At 46.4% G+C, this 23,890-nt stretch overlaps 2 protein-coding genes across 3 annotated transcripts in view; one reads left to right on the top strand and one right to left on the bottom strand.

Annotated features, from left to right (window-relative positions):
• The window catches only part of zeb1b (zinc finger E-box binding homeobox 1b), a 46,918-nt gene that overhangs the window by 22,974 nt on the left and 54 nt on the right, over positions 1-23,890 (bottom strand). Inside the window, exon 1 of one of the 2 annotated variants that reach the window (XM_070986542.1) lies at positions 23,644-23,814. The exons of the other annotated variant lie outside the window; for it this stretch is intronic. Coding sequence (XP_070842643.1) covers positions 23,644-23,701 — 58 coding nt within the window. The 5' untranslated portion in view covers positions 23,702-23,814. Of the gene's footprint in view, positions 1-23,643; positions 23,815-23,890 lie in introns of those variants that run through there. 2 annotated transcript variants of the gene reach the window in all.
• The window catches only part of znf438 (zinc finger protein 438), a 57,685-nt gene continuing 57,258 nt past the window's right edge, over positions 23,464-23,890 (top strand). The window contains exon 1 of the mRNA XM_070986546.1: positions 23,464-23,884. The gene's annotated coding sequence lies outside the window, so the exon portion shown is untranslated. The remainder of the gene's footprint in view (positions 23,885-23,890) is intronic.

Here is a 23,890-nt window from a genome sequence, read left to right as displayed (position 1 = left end):
GGGGCCTTTTTTTGTCCATTACACCCAGAGGTGGTGGGATGGTGCGTGGGCGTTTGTCTGGTTGCCACCAGCCCAGGAGACCATTAGTTTGCTGTGTCAGAATTCGAAGGGGAGTATTGACAGTCCAGCTGGGGCAATCGATAGGCGCAGATCTCTCACTCCCCTCTGCCATCTATGGTAATGGACCTGCAGTGAGTCAAACACTGCTGTTGTGGGACTCTTGCGTTATATCACCTCACTTAGTGTATTCCAGCATTGTAAACAGGAGAAAAACGAACTGTTGCTTTTGAGTGTGGAAGGGGAACACAAGTGAGTCAGCCAGACTCTGACGCTGAATTGATTGATTGTGTGAGAATAGTTGGACCAGTACAACTGCCAACCGAATAACGATGTTCCTTTTTTCTGACTGTATGCGAGCTACGTACAGCTGTCTTGTCCTTCATTCAGCTTAGTCATGTTCTTTTCTGTTCTGGTCAGATGCTGGTTGCTGCTCCCTGAGGCTGAAAGATGGAGGCCAGACCAGGGTTTCTAGCATGCAACGGCCAACAGGGTGGGACCTCGATTACCCAAGCACACTGCAATCATTGGACAGAACTCTCGGGACTATCCCATGTGATGTCACCCACAATGTGAAGTCATTCAACAGGGAACAGCCAGATGTTTTCTGGGATAGATCCTCCTGTCTTTCATGTCAAGTATCCCTGAGTACGAACACTTAAGATGCCTATCTGATAACAGTTCTGTCCTTGGAGCAAAACAACATCTATAAAGCTAATGGTTGTGTATCTCTGCACTTGATAACTGTGAAGAAAGTGGAACTTTTGATCAGAACAATCTTTCCCTTTGTGGTCTACAATTCTAATGTTATATACTGTAACAATGTCTCACCAAGGACACCCTGTAGTCCTAAACATCAGTGCTGTTATAACCAGTCACATCACTGTTGTCGTCAGTTCTTGGCGCGTTTCCTGACCTGCATCCACATAATGACTCACCACAGCTATACAGTTGTAAGGGCAGCTAAGACAGCTGGGGTAAAACCAGCATGGACAGAGCTCGCCCTTTGTTTTCCTGACACTACGGTGGCTGAAGCGGGTCAAACCGAGCCGTGATTTGTCTGTGTGAGCTCCCTGTGGTTCGGGGGGAATTCCACTGGGCAGTGTGTGACCCTGAACACTGGCCTTCCTGTTCGACTGTGGTGATGTGCTCTGTAGCCGAGGGGAAGAGGAAAGAAAGACAGTTCTGTGCAAGGACTAGCTCTTCTTGTCACACCACAGCACCAACACGAGTGTGACTTGTGTTGATGGTTGTGTTAAAGCTGACTGTATGTGTGTGTTTGTGTGTACCGGTGTGCAGCTGTTGTCAGCCAGATCAGTGATAACACTCTGGCTTTTAATAAACTCAGCAGGAGTGTGTATGCTTTAGTGTCTTAGTGTGTGTGTGTAGCTTGCTGAAAGGTCCTGGGCGTGTGATTGATGGGAGCTTTAGCACAGTAAACACATGCACACACACACAGTGGAGGTGGGTGGAGAGAGGGGTGGTCATATGCAGCAATTCTCAGCTAACATTATTCATCCTGTGTTCATCTGTGTGAGCTGAGCCCACCATTCCCCATATTGATGAGCCAGGCGGTGTGTATCAGTCACTTTATTTACATGGCTACACACAAACACACATTAAAGAATGGAGGCAACTTAGAGCATTTTGGCTCTTTTGTTTCTTATATGCTGACCTTCTTACATTTGTTATTCGGATGATGGGGTGATTCACAGAAAAGAAGGCTGGGAGAGGGCGGCCGAGAAGGAGAGAATGCAGTGAGGGAGCAGGCAGGGAGGAGGAGAGGTTATTTTGGAGTCTCTGAACTGTAATCACCACATACAGCTGCTTCCTCCCAGGTGCTCTAACAGGCCATCAACAGAGAGAGGGAGGAAAAAAGTAGAGAAGGGTGAACAGAGAGAGTGGCTGGCTCTCCAAAGGAACAAGAAATACTCATGTAGTAGAGGTACTGCTGTTGGTCTTGTTTAAAACTAGCCACAATTGGCACTTATCAGTGCATAACTAACCTTAACCACGTTGTAATACCTCCCTGTTGTCCGTCGCAGACAGACAGCAGGGTATTTCCACACATCTTCTCCTAGTAAGCACTTGCAGGCAAGGGGAAGTTTTATCTTAGGACTAGAAGGAAGTTGAAGGGGCTATCACAGAGCTGACACAACACTTCCAGTACCTGACAGAGGAGACAGGATGGTGACTACTGTCAGAGGAAGCTAGCCTGGCTGTGAATTATGCCAGACAGCATGTGACTCGCTCACAAAGTCGTCAGGCCAAACAAGCAGCTGCTTTTGGTTTCTGTGGCACCCTGGTCTACACATTATGTTAGTCATTTAGTCTTTTTATATTCATTTAGCCAAGTTAGTTAGATGTATAAATGTACGTTGACATACAGTGTAACATAGGTACAGTGTGAATGTATACGTAATTCCACACTGAAGTAATGCCATCGAGGTACGTGTCTAAGTTAATCTTATACCTAACACTGTTAACTCATCCGCTGGCTCACTTCATCCCAAGACCAGGTAATGAGCTGATGAGTTTTAACTTCTCCAACGAACATCTTAAAGTCCAACTGACATGCATGCAGGACACACCAATAACCTGAATTTCTGTCCCGATATGGTAGAACCAACAGCTCGCCATGACATGAGACCTGATCTTATGCAAGAGCTGGGACTTTTAAAGCATCATTAAGGCTTACAGGGTGTGACTTACAAGCGCACAAGCATAAAAAGTAACCAACAAATGCATTACCGCTAATGTTCCACAGTGCTTCACCTATGATGCATGTTTTAAAAATCTTCCACTGTGAGGCACAAACACAATCAATCATACACCCAACAGGCGCACCCACTCACAGTTATAGGTGTTGCTGTGTGAGCCCAGAAAATACATCATACAGTGGTTCACATGCATTACAGCAAAAGCTTCCAGGGTTGTGCACAAAGCGCGTTGCGTTCAAATAAAATCCCTCCATATGGAAGATTGCGGGTGCGTCCCTGTAAGTCATCCACAGCAGCCTCCCATTATTGTCCAATAAAAGCAGTTGGCGCCATGTGAGCTGCACATGTCACCGCCAACAGCTCCACTGTCTGCGGCATTTCCAGCCTACACACAGTAACACGGTGGATCCAGCAACAAATTTGGATTAATAACACCACTATAGTGAATACACAAACCACAGCACAGAGTGGATTACAGTGACAGATAAAGAGAGATGGGGGGGTGGAAGAATACCTGAATGGATACCTAAATTAAATCAACAATGCATTCTCATGTATAATGTATAGAAGGCAGCCTGCCATAGTGTTTAACGATGTTACAGCACAGACTGGGCATCCTGTACTACAGATAAATAGTACCGGAAAAGTCAATCAGTCCAACCTAAAAGAGTCATTACAATACAACTTTTTTCATAGTGTGACAACTTTTTATCTGTCAACTGAAACTCACGCGCTGACATGCCTGTGCACAGATGCACGGCCCACAGAAGCATCAACCTGCTCCCCCGTGAATAAAATCAGCAGCGATGATAGAGAGAGTGGCGCTGAAAAACCACCAAAGGTTAATCGTGCAGCATTTCCAACCTGTTAAGACCAACGTTCCGAGCCTGGCCAAACAAAACCTGTTTGATAAACGCGGCAGTGGCATCAAAGCATTACAGATTACAGATTACCATCAAATCAGCCCACGCGCCGCTGCCATGGACAGGCACCTGCTACTTTACTGTAATGTTCCTTTTCCATGGGGCTGTGATTAGGGCACGTAGTATGTGCACATGGGGCTGATCTAAACCATTATACACAATAGGTTTTCATGAATCAGAGAGGTCTTCGTGAGACTAAGGGATGCTTGGTGATATCAAGACAAGCTGGACTGTTTTTTTTTAAAGATGCCTGGGTGTGTGCCAACATGTTTCTGCAGATGCCAGCTTGTTTCACACTCTGAGGGTTACTATACATCTGGTCTCTGCTTCTAAATGCACACGTTTATATTTGTGTAGCTACAGTATGTATGCCACGTAACCCCACTGCCGTGTTAACTGACTGTGATAACTGTCTAGCTTTTTTTTTATCATGCATACTATGCCAGCCTCAACCTTCCCAAAACATACCGTCACAGTGGTGCAGCTTGCTGCCTCTCTGCCCCCGTCACTCGCCTGTGCCAGCAGCACTGTGAGGATTAAAGGAAAATCCTGACCTCCTCATCCACCTCTCTTTAATGCCTCCGCTCATTATAAATGGCTCCTGCAAAACTAACTGGCTGGATTACTGCTCAGGTGCGCACCCAATCCCCCGCCCACTTCTGCTGAACGCAACAAAACTTCACATTTTGTGCACGCACACACTACTGCACCCATGACACACATTCCTCACACTCCAACCCAAACACATCTGCACACACATGCAAAGATGCACAAACAAACAAAAGAATCCCAGTTCCTTAAAGGCACCACTGATCTTTGTTTCCACAGGTCTCCGACCAATGGTACCATTTATGTAAACTGATTGAGATGCAGCGAGTGCAGCCCAGCGAGGGTTAAGGGAGAAAGAGTGAGGGTGAGGCTTACAGTCCACAGGATATGCTGATATTCAATTTACCTGCCCCGCACACACACACACACACACACACACACACACACACACACACACACACACACACACACACACACACACACACACACACCCCTCCCCACACCCTCAAAATTCCACCAGCGGGGCAGAAATGCTCACTCCTGTCTGTCTCCCTGCCAGAGTCGCTGGCGTAGCACTTTTCTCCATTTTCATCGCCATTCTTAACCTTTATCTCGCTCCTCTCCTCCCATCGTCTGCTGTCCTCCTCTCTTTATCTCTCCTTTTTTTTTCAAACAGACTCTTCACAGGGAAACAAGGTTGTAAAGGTGGGAGATGCTGATATTGTTAGGTCTGTGGATGCGTGTGCGCGTGCACTCTGCATGAAGTACTATATAAGAGAGCCTAGGGGCTTGTATCCTGGGGAGGATTTTGGCACACTGCCAGCTAAATGGCACTGGTGGAGGCATATGAGTTCTCTATGGAGTGTCATGGTATTGTTTTTGTGCCTTTATGCCTCTGTTTTACTGTATAAACATGATTGTAAGCTTCCTCAAATGAGGTTTTCAAGGTTTTTACCACCTTTTTATGCCACTTTGAAAGTAACATGAGACCAAATTTAATAAACCAGAAAACAATTACAAATGTAGAACTATTGGAACACGGATCTGAACTGAATACAGAGTGGGCTGAATTCTCACTGGTCTATCCAGAAACATTACTAGGAGCTAAAAAATAAATTGAGAAAATGTTCAGACATCAGAAAAAGGCTACTCAAGGCTCTCCAACTTTTAAATTCAACCGTAACCCTAACACGTACACCTGTACTGTATTCGTGTCTTCATCCAGCCTCGATGGTCTGTCTTTGTCACAACCTGGACTCACAGGTATCAAGAGAAACCCAGCATGCATATTTCATTCACACCCACCTATTAGTTATGTACGGAAGACTAGGCAGGTACACTCGCACTGCGGCCGTTTGTCTTTCTAATGGAGGGGGAACAGCAGCAACTACAGGCAGAGAACAACTCTCATGCTCCTTTAATGGGAATGAATAAAGGATGAGTCGAGGCTCAGACACCAGGTTAAGACGCTGTTTAGCACCTTTGGCCCAGAGCCCGGTGTTGGAGGCAAGGATGGAAGGATGGAGAGATAATGAGAGGACAAATGAGAGGACAAAGAGTGGGAACACATCAGGTAGACCATCAGGACGCATCACAAACCAGGTGAATGATAGATTAGATATACTGAGAGTACGTTTTGGCAAAGAGATGCAAAGTTTTTAGTGACTGCTGTAACTAAATGCTGCATGCAGCATTCAGAAATTGTAAGGGGATTTTTTTCCACAGTGAACTCTAACTTAGCAGGGAGGCAGAGACAGCAGAGAAAGCTCCTTGTTGACACTGAGTCTGGTTCCATACGCCTCCACAGACCTCTTCTCTTTGATCCACCTTGGGAGAAAATGAAAGGCATTGAAAGAGGGAAAAAGCAACACAGGGAAGAACAGGGACCTGGAAAGAGGGATCTAAAGCAGTCCCTTTCAGAAAAAGCCAGTAGTTTTGGGGAGAAGGTAGGAAGGGACAGGTGGTAGTGGGACATGGCGATGCAGCCTAATCGGCTATGTCAACAGTCATCCATCGGTGGGCTGAGAGAGCAGAACAGGCTGTTGGACGGTGATGGCTAAACCTGCCAGTCTGATACCTCAGACAGAGTCATAATGGCTGCCACCTGCCCTGGGTTACAGCTAGTAGAAAGACCTCATGGCAGCAGCTGGCAGCACCTGTGCTCAACAGTCAGGTCACCACATCAAAACAAGTCTGAAGGATTAGACGACTACTGGGGGTGGAGTCGAAGGGAGCCTGCAGAAGCCACAGACAGAGAGACATTTTCAAGATGCTTTTCTCCCTGAACTGGGACCAGTGGAAAGAGCACTGTAGCTGTTGTGAAGGCCAAACCATAAACATTTCAGAAATATGAAAAACATCTTTATCACTGGCTTTGTACCATTATAGCAGTACAACAGAAGAGTCACTCCTCAGATCACACAGACGAGGAACAAAGCGTTAAGTACTGTTTGCTGACAGTGACAGCTATCCCCAACTGTATAGCACTTTTCCCACAAAAAAGGGAAAAAAGAACCAGACCAGATTGAACGCAGCTTCCTGCACTTTCAAGCTTTCAAAGTCTGGGGAGTATTTGAGGAGCTGTGGGTGATGGCTGTTGCCATGTGACATGGTGTGAGTGCATCTTATTTTAGAGTGAGAGGTTGAGATAAGGTGTTAAAAGGAGAGGAATGCTGAGCTGTCCTTGTAAGCCTTGATGCACGGTGGATGTCATCTCCCCTCCCAGGTTAAATTCTTTGATTACAACCACTCAAAGATCTCCCCTGTAATAGTCTGTCCTTTTTCTCTGAGTGATTCCGACCTCTGCTTGTGCTGTCTCTTTCTCTTTCTCTCTCTCTCTCTCTCTCTCTCTCCTCCCTCTCTGCCTTCTTCTCTCTCTCTCTCTCTCTCTCTCTCTCTCTCTCTCTCTCTCTCTCTCTCTCTCTTTCTCCCTGCCCCACACAGCAGTTTATTTAGCTGCCATGTTTACATTCCTGTTCAGTCAGCCTCTCCCAGGGGAGGATGACTGGATCCGAGCGCTGTGGCTGAGCCTCTCTCTCTTGTGGCTCAAGTCAGTTACATGATAGTTACAACAGATAGCACAGGCAGACACATACAAGCATGACTTGCTGCTATCTTGCTCTGGCTAACAAAGGAATATGTGCATACAGATAGGAAATAATCAGATTTAAGGAAATGCATACACGAGGAACGTCACAGCATCAATCAGGGACCTGTCACTCGGACACAGCAAAGAAGCAATGAGGAAACATAAATGGGACGTCCGTCTCTCAGCTGTCCTGCATGGTACAAGTAACGGTGACTATGGGCAGGGCTGGGGGAGGCTAATTGGATGGAGGTATAGGACGTCCTGAGCTCTCAGGTCCCTGGCACTTCACTTGCCTCATCATTAGACTGACTGGCTCCTGTGGCCTCCGGCAGAGTGCTGTCTGCACGCCCTAATGACCGCTGACTCACTCAGCACGCAGCACCGCCGCCACATTAGTTCAGCCCAGAATAGCCCCAAATAAAGAGAGATGAGAGGGGAGTTGGGATGTTAGGCGCCCCTGCAGCCTTTTAAGACATTACTCTGGGCCACAAAGCATTTTGTTGTGTTTGGTTTTATTGTATTCTCACCTTTTTAATGTGTTCAATTCAAGTCTGATTGCATTTAATCTGTATAAACTTGGTCACTGTTCTAATAACCTAGTTTGTAACCCCACTCAGCCCTGCATGTGTTGAATTGTGATGCTGGACACTACTCATTAATGTAGGAAAAATGTTGTGTCCACCTCAAGAGGATTGTTCTTATATATTTGTATTTGGAGTTCAAGGTTGGCATGTCTTAAAGTTTTCTTGACAAGTCATCGAGTTCAGACAGACTGAACTTTCAAACACTCAAAGTGTGTTAGTGAACTGTGACAAGGACTGAGCTAATTTTTCCAATATGACTAAGTGTTGATTTTTGAGTGGCAATTATTCAGAGTCAGGAAGTGCTGACAAGAGAGTTGTTTACCAAGCTGATATATCTCTGGATTCCATGCACTAAATTATCAAGAGTAGGAATTAACTCTGATGGGCTTGGACATCATTTTAATCTCGCCATGATACAGTGGGTGGTACTGGTCAGACTGTCAGAGCTGTTTGTGCTGACGGAGCAGACGGGCAAGCTGTGAAACATGTCTCCACTTGTAAGAAGGAACCAGATTTCTGGGTGGTTATATGAGACCAAATAACAACCATTGTAACAGCAATAGTTTGACATCTTGGAAAATGCGTATATTTAATTTCTTGCCAAGAATTTCAGAATATTGACACCACTCTTAGATCTGTAAAGCAAATATGGGGTTACAACCAGCAGCTGGTTAGCTTAGCTTAGCAGAGAAGACTAGAAACAACAGGGTCTGTCTGAAGGCAACAAAATCTGCCCCTCTTATGCTCACTAATGAACACTTCATGGGCCAGATTCAGTGACTTTCCAGTAGAGACTCTAGGAAATAAATAGTCCAGGCTAGCTGTTTCACCGTGCTTTCAGTCTTTATGCTAAGCTACGCCAACTGGCTGCTAGCTGCAGCATTATTTAGCTCACAGACACAAGTAGTAGAGTAGTCTCATTCTCAACTCAGCAAGGGAGCAAACAGAGTATTTCCCAGAAATACAGAACTATTCCTTTAAGTGCCTGAGCAAAAATGAGTTCCAGAATGAAACACTGTGTGAAACAAAGTGGAGCCTGGCTCAGCAGATAGCTACGGGTTAACCAGGCTGTAAAACCCACATGATGGCAGGACAGAGGACTGCTCTGTGCTCAACTGACCATGGGGGGTAGGAGGAAGCGAGTGAGAGCGAGGGATGGAGACAGGGAGAGTTTTGTTCTGTTGTCCTTCCAATATGGAGATAGCAGTAAAGCTCCTCAAGCAACACAGCTTCCCGATTTAACAAACGTTTAATGGGAAAATACATTTCCCTTGGGTGACGGACAGGACGAGACCTGACAGAAAAACTCTATTGAAATAAAAAACGCAATTGAAAACAACGGAGGAAAGACACTTGTTTCCATCTCTCTCAATGTCCACCTGTTTCTGAACCTGTGTGCATAAGATAGAGAGAGAGAGACAGAGGGGACACATCTGCTAGGGATTTGGGACGGGGCTATTTCACCTTCTGTCAGAAGAGAGAAAGAAAGAAAGAAGAGGGAGGGCAAGTGTGAAAGAGACATGGTCTGTCTAAGATACACCAACTGAGTGCAGTATCAGCCAAAAATACTCCTCCTAACAAGTCAATACTGCCAATCGATTACTTCTGCGCAGGGCTTATGCAACATCACCACCTCAGTGTACAATTATGGTGAAATCACTGTGTGCAGGCAGGGGTTTGCACAGCAACCTGCTCGCCCTGTAGAGACGGAAAAGCAAACTCTTCGTGTGTGCCACAGGGCCTTTAAATCAAACGGCACAATGTGAACTAATGGCCTGGAAAAACTGAGAGAACTGTGCTCGCATAGACCCATATATAGAGACAGACGCAGGGAGGGAGGACAAAGGAGGAGACGGAGGGACACAGGCGTGCTAAATGTTTGCAGGCTTCTGAGAAGGCCTCAACCATGGAAATGACTTCACGATGAGAAATATTCTGTGTTCGTAAATGGAGAGGAGCTTCAGAGGAACATGGAGCTGAGCTGGATGTCCAGATAAAGAGGACAGAGCGATGGAGTGTGAGACACTTCTGAGTGAGGTGCAATCACCTATACTCATCACTCTCCGTCCCTCCTCTCCTCACCTGCTACTCCTTTTCCTCCTGCTCTTAGTCCATCATCAACTCCTACCCCTCCTCCTCCTCCTTCTCCCCTCCTGAAACCCAACGCAGCAACATTTCCATCGGGACTCTGATGCAAGCTCGGAGACGGCCGCGCTTAATCGATAGTGCCAGGTTGCCAAGACAACCTTGATTTCCTGTCGCCGCTTTTGCCGAGTGCCGGTGATTGCGCCGGGTGTCCGTTGCACCTGCCGCCCTCTCCTCCTCCTCCTCCTCCTCCTCTTCCACTGTCTCATCAAGCACTCCTTACCCCTCGCCTCCCTCCCTCTCGCCCTCCTGACGCCATATAGCGACCATAGACAAAAGAGGAAGACAGCTATACAAAGGCAAAACAGATTAGACCCATGAGGTTGGATTTGATCAATCAAAACACAGTATTGAGTGTGAGGCCACATGTAAATACACACACACACACACACACACACACACACACACACACACACACACACACACACACACACACATACACACACACACACACACACACATACACACACACACACACAGCGTGCACCCTGTCATGCCTGAAAAAGGTGAGCTGTGACAGCTATCATATCTACCTTGGAGGGTGATGTCATTGTACCTGGGGAACATTTATGATCAGCCCCCCTTACATGAACACACACACACACACACACACACACACACACACACACACACACACACACACACACACACACACACACCCCTTGCGTCTCTTTCCTACAGAAGGGGTTGGCACCTCCTGCTTTTTTTTTTTTTTTTTATTCATTAATGGAGAGCTCATTAATCGTGGCTGATAACGAGGATGTGGGACAGGGACATGATTAAGGGGCTCTCTCTCCTTTAGCTGGGCGCCCTTGGGGATAAACAACCTGGGGTGTGTGTGTGTGTGTGCGCGTGTGTTTCTGTGTGGGCCGCATGTTAAAACAGGTAAAGGACACACACCTGGTGCTATCAGTAGGACATCTGTGGGAAAGGCTACTACACATGTTTTCACTTTTTAGTGATTATAGCCAGATTCAATTTAATCACTTGTATGCCACTGAGAATTTTACAGTCGTTAGCAATGCCTGTGCTTCCTTTTCATCCATCTTTCCTTAAAGACCTAAGTTTGTCTTTATCGGAATTCCCATAAGGTGACAGGGCTGAGGGAGATGGGATTAGGAAAGAGGGACCTCAAATACAACTTTTGGAGCATGTGAGGATGATGACTCCTGGGCTTCCCAGCTCATACTCTCTCACCCATGACTAGGAATTGAGAGAGGGATGTCTTAAAGGAAGGGCTTACCGCTACAACTACTAAGACACATATTCAGTGATTACTGTTTTAATCAAAGTCTGTGCTTTTGAAGCCATATATTTGTGCATTATCTAGTAATTGGTCAATTCAGTAGTGCATCAGGCTGAAATGCAGTCATATTAGTTGCTAGAGTGAACAATATGTATGCCAGACTGGGAGTAATTTCCTAATGTCACACATGCTATAGACTATGAAATTGTTGATGGCGAGTTAAGAGAGTGCTATGATTCTCTGTCTTCTTTTCTGTGTGTTTGTGTGCATGTTTGCCCGCATTCTCCTGTTTTGTTTGGTCTACATCGATCTGTTTCAGACTTCAATGTCACCGAGAAGTTCATAAACAGTTTCAGACTGAGAGTCGATGGTACTCTCAACAGCAAAGGTATGTAAGGCGCCAGGCAAATTACAGGCCTTTTTTAAAAGGCTGTGCATCATTCTGGTACCTTGGTCTGGGTCAAACTTGACTGAATGTTGCAGAGTGCGAGAGCAGGTGTGAACATTATCTGTTCTTGCACATGAAAATCTGCAGTACATGGACATTTATGAGCACTTCATCCATCCTCAACATGTGACAGGTGGACATGCTTGTGGGTTACTGGCAGTTTATGATGAATATCCATTGTGATACCATTTGGTTTTTCAAGCATCCAGAATTGTCCATTTTGTCAAGTCATCACAACAGAAAAAATGCCAGGAAAGCACAAAAATGTTAGAAAGTGGTCATCAAATTTGTTCTTGCATACCTGCATGTTTGGCCAAGCAAACAAGCGTTATATAATACTAGAAACAGGGTTAGTGCAGGCAGTGGAGCACAGAAATGTTAAATTGCAGATGACTAACTAGGTGGTACGGCAGCCTACGTCCACATAGAAGATTAAAATGATAAGACGTTTCTTAGAAAGTCAGAACTGACCCGCAGATGTAATGAATGTAACTGATCCACAAACACAACAGGATGACATCTCAGCCAGGGAGCAGAGATCAGTCTGTGCATGCATGAGGGCTTTGTAGTACACCAATCGTTTAGTCTTACACACACATTAAATCCAATCTGTCTGGACCAGGACCCTAATCCCCTCTCCACGGCAATGGAGACAAGCAGACAGTAATCCTCCATATTTGTATATTAATAGCCAGAGTCTCAGGGGGGGCCTCTATATATCATGATGTATGTTTTATTACTTGGTTAATCTGCTTGTCGATCAGAAGACCTGGTCCATTTAAACCTGGGTTTTAATAAAAACACAGCCAGCCCTGCCTGAGGGATAAGCTCCCCAAGGACAAGCGAAAGAGCGTGCCTGGGTTCAATAGACTCATCATCAACAATAAACAGCTTTACATTAATGTTATCTGTCACGGGGCAATATAATTATCAGGTGGAATTCAGCCGTGGGCCTCAGCCCATTCCTAAGAAGCGGGCCAGATAAAGCCTGACCCAAATATAAGCCTGCTACCTTGTTACCATAATGCACACTTCAATCAGCTCTAATGTTATTTCTGATGCTGTACTTTGGAATCATTACGTGTGTCCATAATAATTCACATTGGCCTGAAAATGTCTCGCCGTCCTCCCGAGGAGTTGACCCCCACATACTCTGGTTAAAGTGCAGCTCCACATCAGCAGATGTGACCGGCAGAGTAAAAGGAGAGCACATGGGTGAGATTCCTTTGGATCTGAATCACGTTGGGGTCGTCTGCTTACCTCTCAGCCCGTCTAGACGCTGTGTCACTGCCACACCCCACCGGACATCTGTCCTGATTCAATAGATTTATCAGACAGCCATTCGATTAGAAGGGCACTGCTTTAAATTAGCTGGTGAGTCGGGGAATGATGGAGGTGGGCTGGACAGGAGGGCCATTACAGCCTAAGGGACACCGTCCCTCTTGCTTACCAATGGCATACAGTCGCCAGCGATCACGATGACGTCTGTAATCATTTCCCCTTCAAGGGCTGTAGACAACTGCTGATGCAATTAAACTGGCCTAGTCTTATGATTTCTCTCTAAAATTCCCTCCCTGTAATACAGAGGTATGTAGCATCAGAGCACAGGCCCAGTTTTATGGTAGGCATCAATCAAAGTGACTCCCATCAGGTAAGCAAACAAACAGCTTTTAAACATCTGGTGAGAGGAGATAGAGGGAGACGGAGAGGGGCACCCCAGGGAGATGTGAGGCTTTCCTCTGAGATGTGTCGATTGGGAGGAAGGATTGAGGGAAGGGCATAAAATGAAACAAAAAAGGAGAGAAGACCCTCCGAGACAGTTCACACTCAGGTCAGAATTCAGGTGGAGGTCAGGAATGCACTCACCAAAAACACATGAGCCACACACACACACACACACACACACACACACACACACACACACAGAAGGACACAAAAAACATGGCCTTTAAATGCATTGCAGCCAGGCCATGTGACTCTCACGGGGTAGTCTCATGGGAGCATCCCCCACCCCTGATCTCCCTGATGGACTATAACAACAGGAAGTTCGCTTGGCCTGCAACATCACACCACACCACACCACACCTACAGATAACTGCTGCCTCTTTCACACACAGCACACATTAACACAGAAACATTCACACCCACGCAGAGAGGCACACAGATACCCCGTCCCTGTGCCGCTGCAGCCGCCCTCATCATTCATACGTAACATTAGCGGCAGCCATTTATCAGTCATAGCAGTTAAGTCTAAGTTTAATCCCTCTAAAAGTGTGCTGTGTGGTGCAGAAGAATCGATGGCGTGGTGCCCGCTGCTGCTGGCGTCGGTGGCGAGTGAGACGCGTTGCAGCCTGGCACTGAAACAAGGAAAGACCAAGGCTGGCAGGGGGTGGGCTTTTCAGTGACTGAATAGCCCTTGTTTATCTAGGCCCCTCTGGGAAGTCAGGACACTGCAGTGAATAGGAGCCAGTTAGCAGCGATGGCATAATAAGACCAGGGGGAGGACGGGGGTCATTGAAATTCAACGCAGGCTACTGTCAAGACAAACCACCCTTGCCAGCTGTGGCAGCAACTCAAAGGAGCAAGGGAGTGCTTTCTATGGCTGAGGTTTTGGGTTAACAACACAACATTAGGTGACCAACGAGATTTGACGTGCTATTGCTTACTCATCAAAAACACCAGATGAGAGGTGCTATCTTATGCTGAAGGAGGAATCTTTCACTACCACTGAACAGAAGAGACACACAAATGTGGCTAATTCAAGTCATGAACTTCTTCAAAAGGATGACACTGACATGACAGGCGCAGAAGAGGACTATTTTCTCTTCAGGCCTATGTGTCACACTGCGTCCACGCACTCCTTGCTCTTTATGGGCAAGTCAGAAGTGACTGGAAGCAGTGGGAGTCATTGGGCTGACACAGCCGCAGTCTTCTTCAGCCCTATTTCCAAGTCTCACAAGACAGCAAGGTGCTTTAGAGGAATAAAAAGACCTTTCGTTCCAGGCTCAGCCTTCAATTTACAGAGTCAAATCTTTTAAATGTGTCTGAAAAGAGATGCTGTTTTCTTTGCCCTCTGTGTGGTGGGAAACAGACGGGTCTACAGCCCAGCAATGGTGTTGATTCTTTTTCCAGGCTTTCATGTTTTCTGCCCTGGCTTGTGGTCTCCGCAGCCCCTGATGATGAGCCTTAAATAGGCTGCCACAGGTGCTGGGGGCCGGGGAGGTGAAGGCGCGGGGGGTGGAGGGGGCGGCCTGGATGGGAGCAGGGCCACAGGAAGCCTCTTGTTTTCACAGAGATAAAGGGCTTTCAGGTTGCATCCTGGGCCGTAATCTCTCACACACTTCCTGGTTTTGTTCGCGGTGAGGCAAGAGAAAATGACAAGCTAACCTTCGCCCTAAGAAGCTGATCGATAGCTTCTGATGAGACAGGATGTGTGTCTGGCGTTGGTGGTTTTGAAGAGCATAAAATGACAAAGAGACAGCCCGGATTTGATTTTGAGCCATGTTCATTAATAGTCCTCGATCAGGGCTGATTTATGGGTTCATTTATTCCGAGTGCTGGTTCATTACTGATGATGATTAGAAAAGTGTGCATATAATTTCTTTCCTGACCTCTTCATTTGCTTTTAGAGCACAATTAACATTGTTCCGAGCTCTAACATCCTAATTACAGAAAAGATAATGCTGCCTTCCTTCAAATTCAAGTTCCCCCTTAACCAGTCACTTAGCGGTGGCCTTGTGTATAAAAAGATGCATTTACTATAAATTTGCATGAAAGGGATTTATTGAAAAGTTTGCATTGAGGAGAAGCACAAACTTCACACATTCATAACGATAAAAGCTCACATTCCTCCTCCTTTCTCTGCGGCTCTCACATTTTCTCTCTTTATTCTGAACATGTCCTTCCTCAGAAGGCCAGCGTTTGACTGTGAGCCACACCCTGTTCTCCTGCCAGAGGAAACTTTCAATCTCTGCCTCTCTCCCTCACTCTGGCTGTAGCCCTGGCTCTCTCATACTTTTGTCAGGTGTTATTTATGAGTGCCGTATAGCTGAGTTGCTGCATGCCTACAGCACCTGCTGGTGTTGTAGAATCAGAGCCAAGGCAGCTGCCAGAGAGGGGGAATGGGAGACAGAGAGAGGGCAAAAAAGGAAAGAATACATAGGACTGAAGGAGTCAGAGAGCGTGACACCTTATGAGAAAAAGAGCATTAGAGGGTAATAGACGGAAAGTGGAGGCAAGGACCTGATGGTGGGGCGATAGCGTGCGGCTTTGTTGATGCTGTAAGAGCACTGGCATGCAGCGGACAGATCATACAATTAATGATGAGTGCATGATAGGAACAATAGGACAAAACAAACAAACAAGCGATGAGCAAGCACTAATTAATGGTGTCGTACAACTCCAAACCTGATCAATTAAAGGCCATGCTTCAATGACTTGCAGGCAAAAGCACCGGCGCCAGTGTAACTAGAGAGGGGAGGGCCCTGTCAGCATGAGTAAGAGGACAGATCGCCTGACTATGGAGATCCGAGGGTATCTGCTGCCTTCCCTTCACTACGCGCTACACACACATAACCGTCCACCCACACATGTATTTATGGAACGTGCTCGGGGAGGCCCCCGCATGTTTTGACTGTAAACACCTGAATGCTGGTAGCGGTGAGCTGGACCAGGACAGGTGGGATGAGACAGGTCAAAGGTCACTAGCTTAATTCCAGTTCCCAGAGTCATAGAGAAAAAAACTGCACTATGTACTTTGCTCTGGAGGGCTGTCGATCGTGTATGACAGGTGCTGGCGGGGTGGACAGCCTGAATTTACAGTTTGGTCAACAAGAGCAAAAGCACAATCCAACTCTAACCCTACTGTACTGAACATCAGGTCCAGAAGGTTAAATGCAACACAATGTGTTTAAGCAATACCTCGGAAAGAATGGTGACACTCAGGTGGTAGAAGTGGGAAGATATGAGGGATGTATGAAGGGAATAAACAGCTTATGAAACACTGATGTAGATTAATTCATCATGCAGGGGTGGGTATTTCTCAAACAGGTGCCAGCTCTGTTGAGTCTCTTCACGGAGGAACTCAATGAAAGTGTATACAAAAAAGAAAGACATAAAATTATGAAAACAGAACACGATTAAGAAATACAGTACATTTCTAAAGTTAGGATAGTTTTATTTGTCATCGTTCTGATCTGCTCTGAAGGCACAGTATCAGTGTAGTCCAGGCTGCATATAAGGCTATTCTGATGCCTTTCGCTTTTTCTTCACATGCACTGTTTTGTATTTTCTTTCACAAAGACATACTGTAGCTCCTTTCTTGTAACAGCTGATGAGTGCGTCTAGGCCTGGCTGCCTCCTTCGGTCAGGTCACACTAGTGGGGTCATGGGGAGCTCAACAAAACACTCATGAGTTAAATGGGGCGATGTGGATGCTCCATGCCTCCCTCTACTCTGCCCTCCCCTCTGTTTTCAGGCTGGCCATTCTCCTCTCATTAATCCTGTGTGGATGTTTATCCATGTTGACATTCAACATAGCAGCCGGCCTTCTCTCTGACTAACAAACAGGGTGACTAAGGTTTTTTTTTTTTTTGCTGGAGTTGTCACAGGGCTAGCCTAGCCTAGCTAGCTCAATGCAGAGGCTTGGGGGACAGAGGGACACTCAATTTGTTAGTCACATCACAGCCAGGCTGTGCAACTGGAATCAGTATGTGAATATGAATGCCTAACCCCTCAGGGGGGTCATTATCAGTTCTGTGTGCTACGGAGAGGAAAATCAATACGGTCATCATAACGGGCTGGCAAGAAGCCAGCCACTAGGCTGTGTTCAAAGCACAGCACATGGCAGCGGATCACTCCTCATCTGATGTCATCTAATTTCATCCCTGTAGACAGAGACACTGTGGGACTATAATAAGGTTAAGCACATTTAAAAGTGACTAGACACCGAACATTTATGTCAAAAAAGACACGGTAATAAAAAAGACAAAAGACGTCCAAACTAACAGTCAGGTGGTCTGAAATGAAGCTACAGCAGAGGTTTGCCCTGATGAGTTTTTGCCACAAACACAAGCTGGCGTAAGAGCCCCTGACTGGGCCCGCCTTCTGCCTATTGTGTCAGTCCAGTCTTTTTCATTAACCGCTCCACTGAGGACCACAAGGAGGGGAGGGGATAGATGGGCGGGAAGGGAAAGAAAGAGGTGGTGGTGGTGATGATGGAGGGGGGGGGGCAAGGAGGGATCTGCAGACAGACCCAAAGGGACTCACTGTGGACCTGAAGAGCAGCCACCAAATACATGATTAAAAACACACATCAACAGAGAGCGCTGGGCACACCGTACACAATATTTACCTCCACCAGGATGGCAATTTAGACGTAATCTCTCCCCCAAGTATACACACTACTAGAGAATATTACCTCTCACCCCCACACTTGTAGGGAGGGGCTGCGAAGGAGAGGGACCAAGAGGGAACAGTAAAGGTGAAAGAAAAGAAAAGAAAAGAAAAGAAAAGAAAAGAAAAGAAAAGAAAAGAAAAGAAAAGAAAAGAAAAGAAAAGAAAAGAGAAACATAGTTGCAGACTTTGAAGTCATTTTGCAAACACACCTGTCTGCCCATGACTCACTGCTCTGGAGTCAGGAGAGGAGGCTTTTCTGCTCAGTTAGCTTACATGATACACTTAACTGAGCTCTCCTCCCTACCCTGCGCTGCAGCAAATGCTCGCCTGCACCGCTGTCTGTGACATTGTTTAGGGTCAAGGCTGTCAGAGCTGCAAACCAGCGCAGGAGACTCAACGACAACAAGCAGGCCAGTATGGATGCTGTTCCACATGTTGTCGCATCAAGGCAGCAGTTCTGGTCACTACAGCGCCTAAATGATGCTTCACGCTGGTGAGAAGCAGCCTGGGCTGCTATTCTGAGAGGCCACATTTTGCTCCGGAGCAACGGTTGTGTTTTTGTTCAGTTCAGTGAGCTGACGCAGCGCTACAAGCTCCCACCGCCTCACCCTTGTGTTACCCCCTATCCACAATATTTTTGTCCTTTCAGGCAGAGTATTTGCCGATGGCTGTGTCATCATCAGTTCGGGAGCCTCCAAGGCACACGGCCCCCATCACATTGTCCTGTCATGCAGATGGACCCCTCATGGCCCACGCTGGGGATTTGGGGAAGCTCCTGCCTGCTGTGCCAAATTAAGCCTTTACCCTGACATTAAAAACAGCACACTGGGTGGCACACATTGCCACTTTAAAATACACGGGACAGAAATGCCACGGGGATGCGTTGGCGTTAACGTTAAGGCGAGCAAGCATGATGCAGACGTAAGCTACATTTCCAAGACAAAAATGTCAAACAGAGAGCTGCAAAGCAGGCCCTTGAGGGCCCGAGGGCTGCGTGAGAGAGGGATTTGATGAATTCTGTGAACGTTCCACGGATTCCTCCCTCACGGGGACCTTTGGGAAAAGAATGGGTCATATGCAAATGGCATGCACAGTATGGAGGAGAAGTTTCCCACAAGCCGAGTGTGAAAAGGGCTCTCCCTCCCCATGCCGGGCCCGCTGAATGGGCCTTTTCTTTCGCCACTGAAAGTGTATGAGGTAGAGCAGGCAAACTGCAAAGGTAACTAGGCTCTTTCTCCTCAGGCTTTCTCACTAAAGCCTGAACACACAATGGTTCATTTAAGCATTCAGCCACACAAACCCCAATAAAGCACATCCAAGCACAGTTAAGGGGGTTACTGAAACTGACTCTGGGTTTAAAACTCATTCTTTATGAAGAGAGAGCACCTTTTTATAGGCTAATGCTCTCAGCCTCCATGGGAGCAGCTAATCATTAAGCTGCCTTAACAGAGGTGGGAGTGTGGTCGTACATCACATAATTTTAATTCCACTGAATGGTCAGATGAGGACAGGCCTTTTCCCACCCTGATGGACATATCGAGGGATGAGAAAAAACTTTTTTTTTTCCAGATGGACAAATGAAACAAGGGCCTGCACGTTGTTTATGCTGATGAATGTTCCAAGCACAACACATACAGGTCTGGGAGATAGGTGTCATGTGTGTCGTGCTTTTCATCTGCCAGCACCAGCCCCTCAGTTGCCACCTGTTGTAAACTTCTTTAGTCACTTCAGCCACTTCTCACCAATTCTCTCCATCCCCCCTTTCGACTCCACAGGGGACACGGAGCCCACAGTTTAAGGGGTCAGAGAGGAGTGGATGGAGCGGAGAAAAAGCTGCAGCTCCAACACTCCCCCACCTCCTCCTCCTCTTTTCTCCTTTTATTGAACAGACTTAAACACAAACACAATTGGACATGCTGGAAACCACACAATGGCACAGGGGGGGAAAGTGAAGTCATACTCTACGCACGCATGGGTGCCTAGGTCAGGGGGCAATCAACAGCACCCCTGGCTACTGTGTCTCAGCCCCCCGAAATAAAGGACAAGCTCTGGAGGGAGGAGGAAGAGGGGACAGAGAAAGAGAGAGCAGAGGCGGTGGGGGGGTGGGGGGGGATTTTCTTCTTACTTGGCACTTTCAAATGAAGCTGCTGAGGAAGTTGGTGAAAAGCAGTGAGATAAATGAAAAATTTCCTCCTCTGCTAAACTCTTCACACAACAGGGGAGGACCTTTTAAATGTAAACAGATGTCTTTTAAAACACTGAAGTGGCATGCGGAGCTGCAGAGCCAATCCCCACCTCCTCCCGAGCCTCCACGATAGCCCAAAACATTGCATGTTTCACCAAACAAACTGTCGCTGTACCTAAACCATTGTTTTCCGCATTGTTCTACCCCAAAACTTACAGCATGTGGTTGTATTCAATAGTTTCTAGACAGGGTGAGCAAGTCCCGGGCACTAAGTATAGTTTAAGTATAGTTTTACCGGGCCAATAAACATGCTCCTCAACATTACATGACTTGTTGCCAAGTGCCAAGCCCGCAACCTCATTTTCCTTATGTGATGGATGATTCATCAAGGTGCAAGTGTGTGTGAGTGAGTGTGAGTATGTCTCAGAGAGAGAGAGGGGAGGAAAGGGGGGAATGAAGGTAGACAGGAGAGAGAAAAACAGATTAGGGGATGAGATAAATGACCCATATGATAGTGTCAAATAAATAGAAATCCTAGCTACCTGTATGTACACTCACTGTAAGGTGTATCTGAAACACTGTTCTGGAGAGCTCTTGAGCATGGGCACAAAGCTGTCACAGCACGGCCCTGTTTATTTTTGCAAAGAATGTTAACACCGGGCGCATTCCTCAATTCCCAAATTGCTGTGTTAAATTACCGTTGCAGGGAACGGCTGCTATTCCTGAGGGGGGCTGACTGGGGAGAAGCGACAAAGGAAGCCGTAGTATCCCGCCGATTGCAAACACCTGTCGTCCTGCAGGCTGTTAACACCTCTCTGTTTACAGCGGGGAATGGAGCTCACCTTGATCTCAGCTGCCCCTGTTTGCCAGGGACCTGGCAAAGCCATGGACCATAACAAGCTGGGCACAACTTGAGGGCTTGCTTAATTATAAGAACCCACACAATGGTTATTGAAACTTTTTTTTTTTTTAATCATAAAAAGTAGCCACTCGGCTGGAGCTGGTTCAGAGACAGCATATTAAATTGGCAACTTGTTGTAAAAATCTAACGACACAAGTTTCAATTTGGGTTTACTGAGGAATTCCCTTCAGATGGCAGAGACGGTGATTTACATGACAGATCAGCAGCCTTGTCAGAAGGTGGAAGTGAGGACTTAAAAGCAGACCTTGATGGCTCTTTGAAGCAAATGCAAATGAGGCAAAGTAACAGGGATCACATCTGTTTGGTTAAGGATGTGACTTCAGACACCAAAAGGGCTGTGCCCTTATTGAGAAATGCTTCATAAAACCCTGTTAAGTTGAAGGAAAAAAGCAACAAATGACAGGCAGACATCCTGAAGCCTCTGCGGAGCAAACTCCCCTTCTCTCCCAAGACAGAGAGACATCCACACCTTGACAGCAGGACCGTTGTCTGAGGTGTGTCCACACTTTGAACGGGCACACACGCTCCAGGGACGGAATGAATAGTTGATCACACCCCATAACAAACCGACATGACAGTGGAAAACATCGACAGCAACCATCAATTAAAAAAAATGCCAATCTTTCCATCAGGTATCCACACCACAGGAAACTCGCACAAGAAAACCCCGCTGCCTTCATGCCCGCACGAATTACTGCTTTCAGCCCAACAGAAAGAAGCGGCTCTCTCTAAGCGAGTTCGCCCATCCCATATCTGATTATACTGGTTTGTTTTGACGAAACAACACTGCATTTCCTGCATTAACCCAGTTCCTTTAAGCTACACTGGGTGGCACAACACATGAGCATGACTTGATCGACAACACATGTCACACTCGCGACAAAAAATACAAAATAATAATAATAATGATAATAATAATAATAATAATAATAATAATAATAATAATAATAATAATAATAATAATAATAATAATAAAGGCTTGATTTTACAATAAAATAATTTGTAGCCTAAATTGAATCGGTCAACAGATTCACAGCAACCCATGACGGAAATACAGAGAAAGATGTAGCAGGAAAAACAGCCGTTAACAAGTCACCAAAGTGCTTTACATTTACATTAAAATTAAGCCAAATTCAGATTTACGTATCTAACACAAACAGGACATAAATCGACTAAGATCGCACGACGATGAGAGCCCTTTACGCTACTTTTTAACCGTAAACAATATGTTCACACCACAGTAAGGTGGCTGAAAACCCGTAGAGCTTCCAATATCCAAACGCAGATTAAGTATCCACTTGTACGATTGATATAAATGTATTAAAATAAGCAATTACGGAAAACACAAGAAGTGTGTTTAGAGGTTCGCTCGCGTCCTCGGTCGTACAAGAAATCAGGATTCCCAGCGCGCGACTGGAGAGGATCCGCTGTCCTTATATGGGCTGCGCTCGCTCTGCTCACACAAGCAGCGCGTGAGATATTCCTCGTTCTCCGGAACCTCCGTTAGCCCATCCATGTTTCTATCAAGCTTTCTGCTGTTACTTTACTGTCAAACACCCTTGTTACAACATTTTTACTTGAGCGATATGAGTGGCACTGAAGTAAAACACTGTAATAAGTTGAAAGATGAGGAAAAAAGGACTGGTCAGAACGTGCTTCAACACAACAAGGCGCATTTCTTCTTTTATTTTTTTTGCCATAAAACACTGTAACGATGTGGTCGATAACATAAAGCTAATCTGAAGCTCACAGCAAGCAGGACTGAATCAGCTCATGTAGTGCAGCAACAGTGTCCTATCGCTACCTGCTCCGTGTGAGCAAAAGAAGAAGAAGAAGAAGAAAAACAGTTGTGTATTTCAGAAATACAACTGATGTCAACAAGGTTTTGAACAAAGAACAGTTAAATCTATTTTTTTCCCAACCGAAAATGTTAGAGACAAACAATCTGTCGAGGTCCGCAATAACAATCAGGTAGCCTGCTTCCCACAGAGGCAGGTCCGAGTTTGGTGGTGGGCTCAAACTCGACAGAATGAGAGTAAATCAATGAATGTAGAGTGTGTAAAGAGGGTGAAAGTGTTTTAAAATGAAGAAAGAGGTTTAAAGTGGAGACAAAAGCGGGTCCACTCATTACAGGGTGAGGTGCGTATAACGGTCTCCGGTGCAGCGGACCGCTAGGCGGAGGGAGAGACGCGACGCAGGTATAACGGTACACCACATAGGGCTGCAATACAGCGCTCACTTGCTACTTCCCAGCACTTTCAGTTACTAAAAGCCGGACTTATGGGCTGCCAAACTTTTCGCTGAAATTACCAAGAGACAGAACAGCCTCTAGACCGCTTCCCCGAAAGAAAAGCTCCGCGTCGGAAGTACTTTTACTCACCGTTGTTCCTCCTCGGGTTCGCCTGCTTTCTGCGCTTACACCTGGGGCCATCCGCCATGATCCTTTCGTTGTGTCTAAATGCTGCCGGAGAGTCACCTCCTCTCTCACCCCCTCTCCCCCTCCTCCTCCTTCTCCCTCCCTTTCACCTCCCCTTCTCCGCACCTGGTTTACGACACTCAGCTTTACGACATCACCTTCCCGCACCTCCCCGACCCACGCTGCCAGGAGGCGACCATTCATAGTAAGT

Source organism: Chaetodon trifascialis, chromosome 18 (assembly GCF_039877785.1).
Source record: "Chaetodon trifascialis isolate fChaTrf1 chromosome 18, fChaTrf1.hap1, whole genome shotgun sequence".
Lineage (NCBI taxonomy): Eukaryota > Metazoa > Chordata > Actinopteri > Chaetodontiformes > Chaetodontidae > Chaetodon > Chaetodon trifascialis.
This window is presented reverse-complemented; position numbering and strand designations above follow the sequence as displayed.